This window comes from Labeo rohita, chromosome 21 (assembly GCF_022985175.1).
Source record: "Labeo rohita strain BAU-BD-2019 chromosome 21, IGBB_LRoh.1.0, whole genome shotgun sequence".
In the NCBI taxonomy this organism is placed as follows: domain Eukaryota; kingdom Metazoa; phylum Chordata; class Actinopteri; order Cypriniformes; family Cyprinidae; genus Labeo; species Labeo rohita.
The window spans coordinates 28349869-28368461 of NC_066889.1; the positions used below are offsets into that span (position 1 = coordinate 28349869).

An 18593-nucleotide genomic window follows, 5' to 3' on the forward strand; every position below is an offset into this window, starting at 1 on the left:
TGTAAGTGCCGCCTCTTCTGGGTATTTGTAGCTCACAACCACAACAGTGGTCATTAACTTCTTGAACGACAGCAATCTTGAACTGCCCATCACCTTAAACACAAAAGACATTACAAAATTACCATATACATAATGACAAGCAGTTTGAACACTCCTTATACACACCAGGATGATAACATGCACAGGTAATCAATCCAATCACTTTGGTAACGTTAGCACGTTGTCTGTGACGTGGCTTCCCAACAAGCAATTTTTGGTCTAAATAACGTATATTAGTCGTTGAAACACAGCCTAGACGTCTAGGCTAAAATAAGGTTGTCATTGGGCTGTCAGTGAAAATTTAATAGACGTCTAAACATAGCCCTAGAATAGACTATAAATATATATATATATATATATATATGTAAAAATATATAAAATATAGAAATAAAACCAAACACCTTGTAAACGCTGTTGACTTTGCTTACATGATGAAATATCATATATCTCACAAGTATTTTGCCAAAAAATGACATGTAACTAAATTCAAGATTATTTGGTCTAGAAGTGGGTTACAAATAGCCGGACTATATCGGGTCTATAGTTAAACTAGACGTTGAAATGACGACTATTGCTTGCTGGGTTCCGACGCATCAGACAGCAAACAACTTCAAATTGTTGTTAAAGTCAACAAAATAAATTACTCAACTATTTTCTTTCTGATACTTAACACTAATGTTAAATAAAACTGTTAATAAAACAGAATACAAACCCAGGATAAGAATGCAGGTGCGCTTGAGATTCACAGTACAGCAGCAATCACGTCCTGTCATTAAAAAAGAAAACGAAAGAAACACAACGGTCATTTTGACATAATGTCGTGTGCATTTGTCCATTAGACTGCGACAGATAACTCGAGGAGCTGACGTTACCGGACCGCTGACCTGAAGCGGCTACCGCGCGTCGGACGCCTCTGTTTACACAGTCGCTTCACAGACAGCTTGCTAGTAACGTTACCGAATTAGTTTCTGTTTTGCATTTTATCTTCCGTGTGTCTGTAAAACAGACAATAAAAGGTCAAAACTTACCTCATTTGGCAGAAAACTCCACGAGGAAGATGTCTGACGATATGCAGAGAAATGTTAAGTGCGACGTTCATTTGCCAAACAAGCCAGACAGCAACTAACTTAACTTTACGTAAACAATTTATGTGACATTTAACTCGTTTACCACGAAGAGTATATGAAAAACATGTTTCCCAAATTCGAAAACCGACATTAAAACGAAACTTTGACCGAGAAACTCTCCGCGTCTTCTCTTCACTGTTTTCGCGCCGATGTAAGCCACCAACGTTCTTGTTCCCACAATGCAAAGTGTAATTCAAAAATACGGAAAAACACCTGTAAAATGTCCTTTAATTATTAGGGTATATTGTACTGTATTTTTACGGATTTTTTTTTACAGTGCAGTGCAGTCATACCAGTTTTCTTACACAACATTTCACCACATAAATAATTAAGTAGTGGTACTAGTTTGTTAGTTATCTTATAATCCATTACAATGTACAAAAAAAAAAAAAAAAAAAAAAAAAATGGCAGCAGCTGCGTTTGTATGAAACAATAGAGCGAGTCCACGATACCAGCATGACAGAATTAAGAAACTGTCCACATAATATTGAATTAAGTTTTAATATTTTATAAGCAAACCAAACGCAAAGTTTCCGCCAAGAAAAATTATCAAGCATATAGCACTGACTTAAGTTACCCCGAATTAGTCTGAGCTGTGTAGTAATTTAATTTAAAGCACAGCCACCACAAATTCAGACTTTTTTTGTTTTGTTTTTTTAACTTATATTTTTGGGCTTTTTATGCCTTTTATTGTGATAGGACAGTAGAAAGATGACAGGAAAGAGCTGCGAGGAGAGAGTGTAGTGGGATCGGCAAAGGACCTCAAGACGGGAATCGAACTCGGGTCACCGTGAGCGCAGTTGCACTATATGTCATAACAAGATCATAACATAAATAACATCATAAGAAAAAGTTTAATAGCTATGATACTGGGTTTGAAATCAAATGTTTGCATAGTTATGACAGAAAACATTAGCATCTAACAATGCCTTGGAACAAACAAGTTTATGCATAAACCCAAATAGGAAATAAAACAGTTATCGAATAACCATGTGTCCTAAACTCCTGAAACATTGGTGTTTCATTTTAGAGCAGTCAATGCAATTTAAGTCATTTAAGTCAATGAAATCTGTAAGTGGGGGTGGATGTGTGAAAAAAATTCAGATGTAATCCCCTTTGTAATCACTGGCATTTTTCAAAAGTAACTGTAATTTAATTACATATTTTTTCTCAGTAACTGTAATTAATTACAATTACATTTATTTTGTAATTAAATTACGTAATTCCGTTACATGTAACTAGTTACTCCCCAACACTGGATAAAAGCAATACCAGTTTGTTTAGTTTAACTAACTAAAAGTCACCCAGTGTTTAGTGAGGAGAACATTATGCATTCTGCGTTTCTTTTAGGTGGCATTGATCTACACTCTCAGAAAAAAAGATACAAAAACTGTCTTAAAGTAGCCTAATCAAAGTACTGTACTTAAAGTGTACATATTAGAACCTAATATGTACAAAAGTGTATATTTTATAGGAAATACAAAAAGAAACATAGCCCAATCGCCATGTTTTTTTCTAAGGTTACAGCAAGAAATAAATTCTACTGGGTTTACTTTTAAATCCTTCATAAAATCTACCCTATTAATTCTTCCATTTCTGAATATCCTGATATGTTTATTTTGTGGTATTTTATAAGAAACAGCCACCCATACATCTTTATTAATTGTAATATAACCAATGCATGAGCTGATTTAAGTTCTTCTATTTTTACCCCTACAAAAGTAAACACTTCTTTTGTTCTCAATTTTTGTATTATTCGTTTTTAATATAAATTTTAATGACCTTTTATTAAATAATATATATTTTTTATTAATAATATAATATTATATTAATATTATTTTATTATTTATCTCTTGAATATGTTGGCAACTGTTGTATTATACATTTTTCATCCATAAACAAAGATGGTTTAAATCTCCATTGTCTTCCTTTTTTTCTTTAATTCAACTGTATGTGTATCCATGTGTTTACTTTGTTCTTATGTTGTAGTTATTATTTATTCCCTGTTCATGTTCTGCAGTAAATGCTAAATATGATTACAATTGTCATTATGTAATTACTTTCTACAACAAGACTCACCTACCAGTTTAATTAAAAATCTTTTCAAAGAGTCTCTTAGATTGTAGCCATTATAAAAATAAATGAATAAATAAATAAAGGGTTTTTTCAGGCAGTTGTCTCCTGAATCTTTACTGTAAAGTTTTACATTAAAACATTGTCATCAAAGGCGTCATGTTTTGTTTATAGCATCCTGCTCGAAGTGGAGGCTTGTACCTCGTTTCATGTGATTTCATGCACATCTCTGATACATTAACAAATAGTTCAGCAGTGCATCCATTACTGATATTTCTATCCACAGCAGAAATTCATTTATGGAACTTAGGGAAAATTATTTTTATGCTTGTTAGTGGTAAACATTCTTTTTACTTCATCACTTCCATAACACTAATAAAACAGTGCACGCAGACTGTGTAGACTGTTTATATGAATCCACATGAGTGGCAAGGTAAGCCTATCAGGTCCCTGATGTTCCAGTCAGCACATACGTGTTTTGTGTTACATATATAAATGAAATCATGAAGATTTAACTCTCATTCGATCAAATATAGAAGTCCAGTCTGCTGGAAATGATCTTGCAGCCCTGCATGGAGAAGATGCGCATGTATCCTTTAAGGAAGTAGTTTAGGTCACGGGCCATCCTTACAACTACATTTTTATTTGGGAAATGACCCTTTCTGGCCATCTCAGCCAAACCACAATGAATGACATGCCTGTACTCCAGAGGAAGGAATGGCACAAAGTAATCCACCAGATTCTTATCGATTAAACTAGTGTGCCACAAACCACCTGTGGAAAGAGAGAAGAATGTGCAACAATAAAAGTAATTATAATATAAAGGTAATTCAAATGTTGTGGAATTTTCAACTCTCTATGCAACACTTCAGAAAACGGATATGGTCTGATCAAAGTCCCTTTAAGCAAGTCATTTCACTTGGCCGCCATCTTTGAAACGCCTCTTGGGCAGATAAGTGCAGCTCCTATCTATTTGAATGGAGAAACATCAGATTCTCCAAAAATGTTCAGCAAGCTTACGATTAAATTTTATATTTGAAATCACCAATGAAATCTGTCAACAAACTGCCACATAAATATCGTTCCTTGTGCTCCATAAGCGTTAAAAAAAGCTTATTTTCAGGCGAGATCAGCCAGTGCGTATGCGCAGTACTAAGCGCACGTCACAGAACACTAACTGTTTCTATAGCAACCAGGATTTCTAACGGCAGCTGCAGTGACGCGCTGACTTTACTAGTCAACGATTGGCTCTTTGATTAAGAAGGCGGGGCTTCGCGGCCATAATGAGCGGGGGTGGGGGCTGTAAAAAGAATGTGGGTACAACTTCCGGTGAGGCGGCAGACGTAGTATACCAACGGTATTTTGTGTGCTAAGTAGCGAAGAGGCTAAGTGTTTTTTAGACTATTGTTGACTTTGTAAAGATGCACACCTTTATGAGAGATGTCATTACGTTCTTAAGGACAGCATATGCTTTTCGAATTTGTGTTCCCACATCATTAGCAAGTTTGGATCGCTAAATATTGAACGACTGTCAACTAGTGAAATGATATTTGATCCGAGACATCAGAGCTTGTTAAAGGGTATGCCAGATGAAGCCTCGATTCGAGGCTTGTTAACGTAGAAATCCCTTTCGTAGAAGCCTCACTTTCTGTCCAGTCATGTGCGTGATTCACTTTGCGTGTCCTAATGTTCGACCCCCAGATCTTACTTTGCGAGTAAATTTTCATTGGGACCTATTTAATAATTACATTTTTAAACACCCAGTCATACAAGTAATATAAAGAATACAAATTATTTTAGGAATATTAAATATATGCCATACGCAATTGGTATATGTGTACATTATTCTTCTATTACATCATATTGATATTCGTACTGGCATTTAATGGCACTATTCAATGGGTAAATTAATTTATCAGAGTCAGAAATTCAACAAACAAACACACACACGGTTAGGCTTTTATTTGTGCATATAACATGGATCGATCTATGGAAATTGTGGTGAATGCTTCTTCCGACGGAGCTTCACAGGCTTTTGGCTGCTTTATTTTGTATATCATCACGTCCCGCTTGTTTACTTTGAGGCGGAAGACGCTCCCACTTTTGACGCAAGGCCTCATGGGTGTAGGAAACTTGTGAATAGGAGTGACAGCTCTTGGGTATTCTATAGTCTTTGGTCTGATTGAATGAGCCACACCTATAACTACAGTCATGTGACCAGTGCAGAGGTGTAAAGTATTTGAATAAGTACTTCAGTATCTTTTTGGATTTTTGGTTTCACTGAGTATCAAAAATATTAACAATATTTACTCTCTACTTCACAACATTTTTGAACGAGTATCTGCAGCAGTTTATTTCTGCTACAGAAGACATGATATTGTCAACTACAGGGCACTGAAAGTACTATATCTTGTGCATTTTGCTCTCACTCATTCAAACTTGTCAACAATACTACCTTATTTGAATGTGAGCTCCTTAGCAAGTAGTTATGAATCATAGGTGGTTTTTGTTTTGGACTTTTATGTCACTTCCTGTCACCCATGGTGTTTGTAGTCAGTTTGTAGTCCGAATTGTCATTGGTTCCCCTTGATTAGTCTAATCAGGTGTGTCTTGTTATCTTGTTAAGCTTGTTAGCCCCCCTGTGTATATATAGCTCTACTGTTTCTATAGTTCCTTGTGAGTTGTTGAATGTAATGTTTGTCTTTTTGCCTGTCATTATGTTCTTTGTTCCCTTTGGTTATGGTTTATAGTTGTTCTAGTTTTTCCATTAAATACCTGCACATAGTTCCTTGCCTCTGCCTTGAATTGGTTACTTGTAACTTGTAGTGGAGTAATTTTCACTGTAAGATATCTGTACTTCTACTTAAGTATGGTTTTCAGGTAATCTTTACATCTCTAGACCAATATGCTAATAATTTATTTATATAATGACCTTTGTTATGTCGCCTGGCCAACAACAGTGGGTCTAACGAATAACATCACTTAAACAAAAAATGTTTAATGTTAAATCAATTTATAATATAAAAATTGTTGCATCATATTGCTACTGTTGACATTATTGTATCATATTGCTCTGCTCCACAGATGAGAAAAGAGATACATGTGACATACTGTTTTTGTTGTTGAAGACAGACAGTGAAAGTGCCATCTCTATATCCTTCAACTGGATCTCCCTTCGATCTCTACCGAGCTCCCAGAAATGCAGAGCCACTTGAACGATACTTTCACCACCAGCGTTGCTATAAAAACAAGAACAACTGGCTTAACAGAGGCTGTTTGGTTTGAAATGAGTATGTCAAAAGTTTACTGTGCCTATGATACTGACCTGAGGAAGATGAAGATGGACTGTCTGTATGAGACTCCGTCCAGGTTATTGTAAAAGTCCAGATAAGGTTTAATACTGTTGATCAGCTCGGGATGCATTTTATCCATTTCATCGAAGATGAACATTGAACGTGGGCAAATGGAAACATTCCCTCGTATCCACTTATGTAACTGGGTCTAAGCACATACAAACATACATTTTGTTCAGATATGACAGTGAAGAGCCACAAGAGATAAATGTATTTATTTTGGTGATATACTGTATAAACTCATTACCTTGTATTCGTTAATGTGAGACTCGTGAGGAAAGTGTGATGTCGCTGTAAACAGATGAACGAAGCTGCTCGTCATCCCTTTCTTGTAAATATTTTCCGCTATAATCTGGCTCACAAAGTTCTTCCCGGTCCCAGTCCAGCCGTGGAGGGACAGAACCAGTGGTTTCTTTGGGTTTTTACTCTCCATGAAGCCTGTGACAGCTTTCAGGATGACCTTAGCAGCAATGTGCTGCCCAAAAAAGCTTTTTTTTTAGGTCATGCTTCAGTCCTATGGATGAGAGGACAGTAAACGGTGAAACTGTTTGCACTACAAACCAGTGTGCTCATAATTAAGACAATCCATTAAAATTATATGGTAAAACCAGTGGTGTAGTGCAGGGTATACACAGGTATAAAGCATATACCCACTTCTTTATCAGTCAGCTTTGCGTATATATTAGCCAAAATCATGACAGTCCACCACATGAACAGCTAATTCAGTTGCATGTGAATAAATTCAAATATTCCCTGAAAACACTCCAGCGTTTTTATTTCATTTTATATTTCCGTATTTTTGATGATTGCGCCTGATGCGCCTCTGTCCCCCCCACCCCAGATGCTGCCCGTTCATACTCATACGGGAAAGCATGTCAGGAGATGTGCGAGCGGTAAAATAATTATTATTATCAAGCAGCAAAACAAACTGTTTTGTACAGCTAAAAATAGCTGTTCGCAGATTAGAATTAGAATACGTCATAAGACCAATAAAAAAAAACATTTTTAGTGAATTGTTGGCCTTCTGGAAAGAATGACTTCATGTTGCTTCTTTGGCAATGAATGTTTGTGGCTTACCCTCCTTGTAAAGGGTGTCAATGATTGTCTTCTGGACAACTGTCAGATCAGCAGTCTTCTCCATGATTGTGTAGCCTAGTGAACCAAACTGAGAGACCATTTTGGAGGCTCAGGAAACCTTTGTAAACCTAAACAAACAAAAACCTAAACTAGTGGGCGTGGCAACGCTGCTTTCCACGTTAATCAGCCAATAGGGGTAAAGACAGGGCTGGAAAGGGGGTGGGGGCGTGGGGAGGTGGAGTCCAGGCCTAAAGGGTGAATTTTGAGGGGGGACGGCGTTTCACTTCCAACTGGTTAGGCGTTTTTGGAAATTAAAGTGATTTCTATATTCACCTATTCAAAAGACTACAAAAGCAATCCCAGTTCTGCACATAAACGTAGCACAATGTAGACTAAAAACACAGCTGGATATTTGTGTTTATGGTTCGCTGGGCAATGCAGTCTTTTGCTATAATACCTGCAGATTGCAGCCAATGGAAATGCTTCTCGTCAATGCGTGTCCTGCTCCTCACAGCACAGATTGTAAAGGCTGACTGCAGTTTTTGTCATTTATTACAACAAAGTGTAGAAACAATGTAAGATTCAGTGTGCAGTGTAGAGAGCTTAATTAATTAAAATGGAAGTTTGTGAGATCGTGATGAACTAAGGAGAGTGACATATTTTTAGGAACACTGTTGTCTGATTGTGTTCTATTTCGTCAACAAAAATAGTTCCAAACAAAGCCACAGCTGAGCCACCCCACATGTATAATCTTTGACACAGTGCTGTTTCGTTTATGAATGAGTCTGCGCTTTTGAACAAATTGAGTCACTGATTCAGTGACCCATTTATAAAGAGAGTCACTTGCTTTGTTCCTAAATGAATCAGCTGTTTGAACCAATCGACTGAATTAATTATTCAGTTATAATATTCAGTCACTTTGCCTTGCTGCCACCTACTGGCGGTTTCAGTTTCATTTTTTAAAGTTTAAATTGAGTCATTTAGCAAAACTTTATATTTAAAACATTAATCTCATAACATTGTTATTAGGAAATGCATTAATGCCACCTCTGAGTCATGTCAAAAATTCTGCAAATATTACTTAATGCAAAGATGACTTGTTGATGCTGATTTCTTTTGACTGGCAACTTATTCTTTTAAGTTACTTATTATTTTAATTGAATTTATGGTTTAATTACATTTTTTTTAAATGGCTTTACAAATGTAAAAAACAAACAAACTAAGGGGTCAGATATACCTTATAATGGGAAGGTTCATTTCTGTCACTGTTCCTAGTTTTTTTTTTTTTTTTTTAATTAGGAGCACTAAAGAAATGTAAGCATAGAGTCTTTAAGAATGTAATGTCACCTTTTAAAATCTAACTTCAAACGTTTTTGCAAAGTGTAAACTATTTAATATAATGTACAAATCAAGCAATACCAGTAAATAAGAAGTGTTTTGAGGGCTTAGCTAAACAGGACAACTAGAGACCATAATCATTCTATTTTTATTACATTATGCTTTCATTTTTTTATTTTTTCAGCTTGAGTTCCCCTAGTGAATTTTGGTCATTTCCAACACTTGGTAAATGGATCATCTCATCATTAAAGGAAATGTAAATTGATAAATAAATAAATAACTGGCCTAAATAATAGAAGAAAAAGTGTAATAAATTGTTATTTCTATTTTAATTTAAATAAATACATTTTTTTTAAAAAATAAAAAAAAAAAAAAATTGATACATTTCTGACTAAATTGCATGAAAATGTATTTGTTCTTACCTTCGTGCAGTATCATTTACATTTCCTCATTTATGTATTTATTTTGTTTACTAATGTTGCAGGTTTCGTTCTGCATATCACAAAACTGTAATCTAATCAAATCCACATTAACTTTCTCTTTTACCGGTTTTATTGAAGTTAATCCAGTTCGCATTACAGACTTCCTTCTTCCAGTAGAAATGCCAGTATGTTGCACCCAGAGCAGCAAATCCTGCACCCACAAGTAATAGGGTGACCTGAGGGGGCATCCGGGCTGTCATTTTAATAAATAAATTGTCGATACAAAAGCAGGCTCTAGCTTAGCATCTACTTCCTAGTTAAAGTTACATGATCTTCCTGAAGTTCTTTACAGGATATTGTGGAGATCTTTGAGATTGAGTTGACCAATGAAATGAGCTGCAGGGCGGGTTTGCACTATATACACACTTGCCATCACAAAAGCAATAACAATATCCTAAAGTATCCTGCACTTAAAACAATTAAAACAGTAAAACTTAGAACAGTAAAACGGAGACTCAGTGTCCTAGTAATGCAAGCGAAACCGCAAAAATGCAACAAGACTCAAGGACTTAATTTGCATTTCAGTAAATTAATGGTTTATTAACAATAAAGACATGCACTGTGCATAAACAGTACTATTTATTCTGGAGAAATAATCAAAAATGGATCGATAAATAATCTGCTTGCGTTGTAATTACTACCTCTAGTACTCTAGGTGGCCTCAGTGTCCACATTTTCTGTTATGAACGTTTTCTGTTCTGTACTTTAACTATCCGAGAGTGTGAAAAAAGAAATTTGAAGATATAGGTATGTAACACAATGAAAGTAACAATTAACTAGATAAAAAAGTTTGTCAAGACAAACTTTAAGTTGGCTTGAGAAAGCCGGAACAGAAAGTTTGAAAAAGTTTGAAATGTTTATAAAGTTTATAAAGTTTAATGTTTATGTATAAATGTATAAATGTTTATAAAGAAGTTTTAAAAAGTTTTAAGTTTGATGGTTTTCAGTCTGAAGTAGTTTGAATTCAAAAGTAGTTTTAAAAGGTTAACGTTTGGATGTTTTGAAGGCAATACAGTCTGTCAGAGATAGATAGATAGATAGATATAATATAGATAGATAGATATAGATAGAATGTTGTTAGCATGTTATTAACATGATTAACATGTGACTAGCATGATGTTATAATGATTTGCAAGCTACTAGCATGTTGTTAGGATGATTAGCAAGTTACTAGCATGTTGGTAGCATGTTTCTAGCATGAGTAACAAGTTACTAGCATGTTGTTAGCATAATTAGCAAGTTACTAGCATTTTACTAGCAAGGTGCTAACATAATTTGCAAGCTACTAGCACGCTGTTAACATGATTAGCAAGTTACTAGCATGATTAGCCAATTGCTAGCATGTTTCTAGCAAGATTAGCAAGTTAGTAGCATGTTGCTAGCATGATTGTAGCATGATTAGCATGTCGTTAGCATGTTATTAGCATGATTAACAAGATACTAGCATGATTAACAAGTTACTAGCATGTTGCTAGCATGTTTCTAGCATGACTAGCAAGTTACTAACATGTTGTTAACATGATTAACAAGTTACTAGCATGTTTCTAGCATGATTAACAAGTTACTAGCATGTTGTTTGCATGATTAACAAGTTACTAGTACATTTCTAGCATGATTAACAAGTTACTAGCATTATTAACAAGTTACTAGCATTTTACTAGCATGGTGCTAACATAATTTGCAAGCTACTAGCATGTTGTTAGCATGATTAGCAAGTTACTAGCATGTTGGTAGCATGTTTCTAGCATGAGTAACAAGTTACTAGCATTTTACTAGCAAGGTGCTAACATAATTTACAAGCTACTAACATGTTGTTAACATGATTAGCAAGTTACTAGCATGATTAGCAAGTTGCTAGCATGTTTCTAGCAAGATTAGCAAGTTAGTAGCATGTTGCTAGCATGATTGTAGCATGATTAGCATGTCGTTAGCATGTTATTAGCATGATTAACATGAGTTTGAATGAGTTTAAATGGATTAGAAATACAGTACATAGTAGGGAAGTTTGATTGAGGCTCAAAGGATTCTGGGAGTTTTGACAGTTGGAATTTGAAAAGTGTTGCTCATTTGAACATTCCGTCAATGTAAGTCTATGGGATTTTTCCCAATTTTAATCGCCATTTTTAGGAAAACCGTAAGTCCGATCAGTTAGAAAAGATATAGCAACTAACTTCAGATCAGTCTGAAGATCTGGGCTGAGTTTGGAGTTTGTAGAGTTAAAGCTCTAGGACGAGTTAGTGTCGACAGATTTAGTCTCAGAAGAAAATAGCAAATCAGTAAGTTGGCTTTCTTAAGCCAACTTAATTAATCAGTAAATAATAACAACAACAACACCAATAAAAATAAACATATTACAAGTAACCAGTATGACATAAAAGTAAATGTTACGATGTAACTAGAAGTATAATACAATAAAACGATCGTTAAAAAAAATCTGGAACACATTCAATGATAAGAATGTAGTCATTGAGTTTTAAGACGTGCAGCTGACGCATGACGTCATTTCCGGTTCTGCCATTTTGCGGTTGCGGATCAGTCCTGAGCTGCTGGTGCGTTTCTTACCGAATACCGATAATATAGTCCTAACATTAAAGCCCAGTTAAACCGGTAAAATGTCAGATTTTGACAGCAACCCCTTCGCGGACCCGGACTTCAGCAACCCGTTTCAGGTAATGTCATTTCAGTGCTGTTTTTATGATAGTGATTCGACATAACGTTACCGCTTTATGTATGTGTTTGTTTTTTTTTTTTTTACAGATAAAGTCAATACGTTTTCTAGTCATTTCGATTACGTCCATATACAATAAAGTAACTTAATTCTAATATCTATACCCCCAGCCTGTTTAACCAGTCAGCTATGTGTGCATATGTCATTATGGTGTCTTTGGTTTCGTTTATGAGCATTTTTGTTATTATTATTGGGTTTCTGAATCGGATTATGTGCCCAGTTTAATGTTTAGTCGGTCCAGTGCACTATCAATATTACATCTGACTTGTAATAATGCCTTTATTATATTTAATAAAACAAAGGAGGCTTTAATTCTGTGTTTGGGCTATGTTTGGCATTAATATTATATTTCTAGTGTGTCTTATTTAGTGAATTATCTGCTGTTATTGAAGCTGAAATGAATTTGATCCCTTTACAGTCAGTGTCCACGTTTACACAAGGTTGAATGATGATGTTTAGGAGCAGTAAAGGATGATGTGTGTGTGTTTTGCTGCTGTGATGGATGGATGGATGTAGGCCGCCCTGTTTTGATCAGTGATATGACTGTGTGTTTGCAGCTCCGGTCAGCTGAGGGAATTAGATCCCCGTCAGCCTGTTTTATTTTTTATTTTGTGCAGCTACATCGAGCCAAACGTGGAAGCGTTTGTCCTCCGTGCACCTTAATGCACCAAAGCTACAGATTTGGTGAAATAACACTGTTTTGTAAATAATTTAATCTTATAAATTTACTGTGCCATATGTAATATGAATTTTTAGGCCTTCAAAACAATCAAAACTTGGCTGAAAACCTGTTGCACCCAATCTAATACAAACAATCTAGCAAATAGTAGGCCTTTTAGTCTATAAATATCAGCATCTGCACCAAATAAACTTTCATGTTCTCACTATATCATCCTAAATGAGCCATAAAAACCTTTAGTATCACATATTATTCTTAACATAAGAATAATGACAGGCTTCCCAGGTTAATACACCATGGCTGTCTGCCTTGAGTTTCCCTTCCTTTGTTTTCCTCTCTCCTTTAGTCTCTGGGGAGAGTCTGTACATTTGACATTACAGGTGTTGTAGACTCACAGGTGGGATCGGACCCGTCTTGGAGGTGCGGGGAGACAAATGCAAATCGTGCACGGCAGATTGTGGCCTTTGTTCGGCCAGATAAGACATGATCATTTAGACCTTTTACAGAAAGAACCTTTGCTTTTGGTCACCCGGGTCTCTCTTTTCCTCTTTTCCAATATCGAACCACCCACGTTTGCGCACGCACGCATCATTATAATCATCACCAGCAGCAGTTTTCCTTCTCAGAAGTGTTTCTATTAAAGCATACCTCTTAAGCCGTCATTAAACTCAGCTGGTCAGACGAGGTATTTCGTTAAGTGATCAGCAGTAATGGTATGCGGTCCGTCACGGAGTTGCCGTGGTAACTCAACACTGTAGCCGACCGACTGTAGCGGCACGTCTCAATAATTAATGCAGCCTCCTGATTGCATTGTGTTTCTGACTCACGTCTTCAGTGTATATATGCCGTCTTGAGCTTGTAGATTCTTATTGTCTTGATTAATCTTCTGGTTTTGCTTCCAGACCTCAAAATAAACCCAATCTCAGCAAATATCTGACATTCCGAGGTTTGGTGTTTTCTCCATCATTTAGTAGATCAGCATCTCGGTTGAATCCTGTAATGCTTATGCTGCTGTTATGATACTAGATGTTGGTGGAATTAGTTTAGATTGTTTAAAACGATATGTTTGGTTTGTTATAGCCTTTACATAGTGACTGACTATTATATGAACTTTCTGAACTTGATGTGTAGGTGTATTGGCTAATTTACAAAGGCTTTGAACTTGGGTTATCTAGATTTTAGAGTTGGAATAATTCATTTTAAACCTGATATTTGCATTTGCGTCGTTATTTTGTTTTTATAATGTAGTAACTGTGGTGGCTGTAATATATAGTATAGCCTCTCGTACCTTGTTGTGTATAGTTGGGGTAAATTTAAAATTCAGTCTTGTATGTTTTTGATCTTATTGTGATTCTTGTTTTGTTTATTTTACATTTTTTTGACCTTTTAATTTTTAATCATCAGATATTATAACTTTGGTGAATTGTCACTCGAGTCGATTCATCATTTAAGTACTCGATTTAAAAACAACAACAAAAAAAAATCAAGATTGCATTTTGCCCGTGACGAGAACCGGCAATATACCGGAAGTGCCGCGTTCCATCGACTAAAATCCAAGAAATGCATTATTAGACCATTTTCCAAGGCTGGATGATATATTAAACCCATTTATTCACAATCTCTGAGATTCAATTAAATGTATGTGATGCAAGTTCAATATAAGCTTTTAAGTTCGGTTCAATTTGAAGACGTTCTGCCAGAAACATATTAGTATTATTAGGTAAAATGTACATACTACTACTACTAAAATTTTATTTTTTGAGGAATAATCACACAATATTTTTTAATAGTATCACCTTTGTTTGCCAAAAAATAAAGTTTGTTTAATTTTCAACAATTAAAAGATAAATTAAATTAATGTCTAATGCCTTCATTTGATAACCAGAAAAATTTAAATACACAATACAGAACAATACAAAACGATACAGAATTTTTGAGGGAAAAACATTTCATTAGGCTGTTTCAAGAATAAATTTGAGTAAATTAAGTTGTTTTTATGCATTAAAATAATTAGACATGCTAAAACACATAATTTGGTAACAATAAAACATATGGTGAAAAAAAATAAAACTTTTTATAGGGTCATAAACATGTTGTTTTTGTTAAACTTTTAATAAATTGATGTGAATTTGTGTACGTTTAGACATGCTTTTTGATTAATTTAATTTAATTTAACCATTAAAAAGTCCAGAAAAATAAAATGGGGGAAAAAAAGTTATCTAGAAAAATTAAAACGGAAGAAATTGAATTTGGGGGGAAAAACAAAATTTGAATAAAAACATTCGATTCATTGCGATTTCAAACCATCACTTTACGTGAGTAAAGTGAGTTTACGTGGTTTTGATGTCCACATATTCAAGAAATTATAGTGGGTGTAGCATTTCTGTCATAAAGAAATTGGCAAGTATTAAAGATCAAGTAGACATTTGAATTAAATGTTGTTTGGTCAATATTAAACAAGGATTACATTGTACAGTAATGTGTAAAAACAATTGTTGCCATTTTTTAAAAATAATACATAATGCACAGTTCTAATGTAGTTCTGTTGTTTATATTACTTTATGTATTTTCACACTTTTGTTCAGTGAAACCATATGATTACTTGCTTTTGATGCTTTATTTAAACTAGTTATAATTGCCTCATTGCTATTATATATGTATTTTAAGTCATGTTAAAGGCTGTTGTTATCTTAGGTCTGTTTTATTACCTTCAAAACATTAATTAGAATTATCAGATTACTCAATTAATCATCAGAATAATTGACGAGTACTCAACCACTAAAATAATCAATAATGAGAGCCCTAATCACAACTTAAATTTAATAATAAACATCAGATTTCCATGAACTACAAACTATTGTCATAATCATAATCAGTCATGTTTTAATAGATTTAGTTAAAGTAGATTTATTTGAGGAATAATTCAGCCAGAAATGAAAATGTTATCCTTATTTACTTGACTTTAAGTCATCCAAGCTCATATGACTTTCTGTCGCCTGTGGAGAACAAAACTAAACACTTTGAAGAATTTTACTACTGTTTTTTTTTCTTTTTAAATACCATTGCTTCCTTTTACAGTCTTCATTTATGCGTTTGGCAGACACTGTTATCAAAAGTGACCTTAAATTGCATTTAAGGCAGTTCATGCATTGGGGCTTTTAAGCTTTAAAATGGATGCACAAGCACCATAAAATCATAAATGTCATATCAGATAATGAGTAATATATGTAACAGCACTGTAAAAAAATAATAACAAATGATTTTTTTGTCAACGTCCTCAGAAAAGACAAATGCTTTGAGTTTGGAGGATGAGTCATTCCTCAACAGAGCTTGGTAATCCTTGTTAAACATATCAGACTCTACAAAGGCAGTTTGTAAATGAAACCACAAAGCAAATAGTCTTTATCCTGGATGAGATCCTGGTAGAAACGAGTCTCACGTTGTGCTGAAACAGCCTGAGATGATGCAGCCTCATCAACAAGTAGGCGTGCTGCAGGATGTTGCAGAACCGCTGCACGGGTGTGTGTGTAACTGTACGCACGCATGCTTATGACTCTGACTTCGCACATTTTACCATATTACAGGCATTTCATAATGCGGAAGCTGTCAGATTCATAAAACTAGTCAGCTGTGTGTGTGCGATGTCACAGCGGTAAGAAAGTAGGCTGTCTAAATGAGGTCCGTCTGATTCTGTCCGTCACTCTGCGATCGTAATGAGAACACGAGAAGAGAGAGAGCGAACTGTAATGATCTGATTAGATGGATGTTTCTGGAGACGTAGCCGCTCTGCAGATGCAGGGGAACCTATTACAGTGAGCCGCTGTCACCGCGTGTGTGTTTGCCTTCATTCACGCTGTTTGTTGAGGGAGCGGTGACTAAGAACAGAGTGGTTTTATTTTAGTTTCTGTCTGAGTCACTCTCGTCATCGCCGGTGGAACTTTATTGTCACGGGACCCAGAGACGGTTTCACTGAATGAGCGTTTCGTCAGTGGAGCTTCCGTTCAGATCTTCTGATTTCTCAGAATGTCCGGCTGTGTTTGAGCGACACTTTAGCTCTGTTCCAAAACCTAGTCAGCTGTATTCTAAGGCAGCATCTGCAGTGAGTTGTATCTGAAGCTTCAAAAGTGACTGATTTGGAATGCATTAGGCAGCAAACATAAATAGGATTGATAAGGAAAAAACAACGTTAATTCAAAATGATTAAAACATAAGTGATTAAGAAGTGATCATAAAATGTACGTAAGAAATGAAAAAAAAAATATTAAAAAATAAAATAAAAATATCTATCTGTCTGTCCACACACACTTAAAACAGTGATTAGTCATGAAATATACATAAGAAATAGAAATTCTAAAAATACTTTAAATATAAAATAAGCAAGAAATAAAATACACAGTAATTAATTAATATTAAAAATACTATTAAAAATGTACATAGCAATTAAATATTAAATTAAATATAATTCAATATTGCAATTAAATATTTTAAAAAATGTATGTATAATTTAATAAATAAATAATAAAAAATTATGTATAATTATGTATAATTTTTTTTAATATTTAATTCTGTGTTGTGTGTGTATATATACATACACATACGAAATTAAATATTAAATCTAAAAAAATTATATCAAATATTAAATAAAATATTGCAATTTTATTTTATATATATATATATATATATATACATACACACTGTTTATATATTAAATATTGCAATTACATTTCGTTAAATATTATAATTAAATATTACAAAATTGTTGCAACACTGTTTATATAATGCTAAAATGAAAAAAAAGTAAAAAAATTCTGTATCTATATTTTGCAAGTATTAAATATTGCAATTAAATATTTAAAAAATATGTTTCTGTCTCTCTCTCTCTCTCTCTCTCTCTCTCTCTATCTATCTATAGAAATATGTAATATTAAATATTACATTAAATATGGCAATTAAATATGAAAAAAAAAAAAATACAACACTCGTTATATAAATTTAAATTTCAATTCAGGTAGGGAGCTCACTAGATATTGAACCACAGCTGTGGTGTCTCAGAGTGTCTCTGCATCATTTTTTTGTCACTTTCTTGTCGGAAAGAGTGGGTGGATGGATTTTTTTTTTCTGCATTTTGCTTTCAGTGATACTTGGACACAGATATTCCTGAAATATATTTTTACCTGCGAGATAGACAGGGGAACACTGAAGCTGCATACTAATCTGCATACTATCGTCCCAAATGCCATGGATTCTGTTTTATTCTCATATATTCTTTTTACTTAGCTTATCTTTGTTTGTTCATTTCGTAATAGTCATTTGGTCTTAATATTAATTTTTACTTTGAATTTTTTATGCTACTGTTTATATTGTATGTTCACTGTTTTAAAATGCACTTTACTTTTGTCACTTACTTGCGGTCTTGTAGGTTTCACTTGCATATCTTTAAGGTGACATTTTAGCTTCCATTTGTCTTCTAGCCCACACAAACCTGCATTCTTCTGTCTGTCCCTTTTCAAAACCACATTTGACCTTAAATGTGAGCATTCACACACTCAGTGTTCAAACAGCCTCTACAAGACAAATAAACCTGTGTTTAGACAATCTTCTCTGCATTAACCACAGATGCATCGCGTCAGCTTAACACTTTGAGTTTGTTTTGCATGTGCTGAGGAAAGTTTGCAGCAGTTATGTTTGCGTTGATCT

The 18593-nt window shown here is 34.5% G+C and overlaps 1 protein-coding gene and 1 pseudogene across 1 annotated transcript in view; one reads left to right on the plus strand and one right to left on the minus strand.

The window, feature by feature from the left end:
* Positions 1–26: 26 nt before the first annotated feature.
* Positions 27–9733, minus strand: LOC127151936 (torsin-1A-like; annotated as a pseudogene).
* Positions 9734–11993: 2260 nt separating this feature from the next.
* Positions 11994–18593, plus strand: part of scamp1 (secretory carrier membrane protein 1) — a 33578-nt gene continuing 26978 nt past the window's right edge. The window contains exon 1 of the mRNA XM_051093275.1: positions 11994–12158. Coding sequence (XP_050949232.1) covers positions 12102–12158 — 57 coding nt within the window. The 5' untranslated portion in view covers positions 11994–12101. The remainder of the gene's footprint in view (positions 12159–18593) is intronic.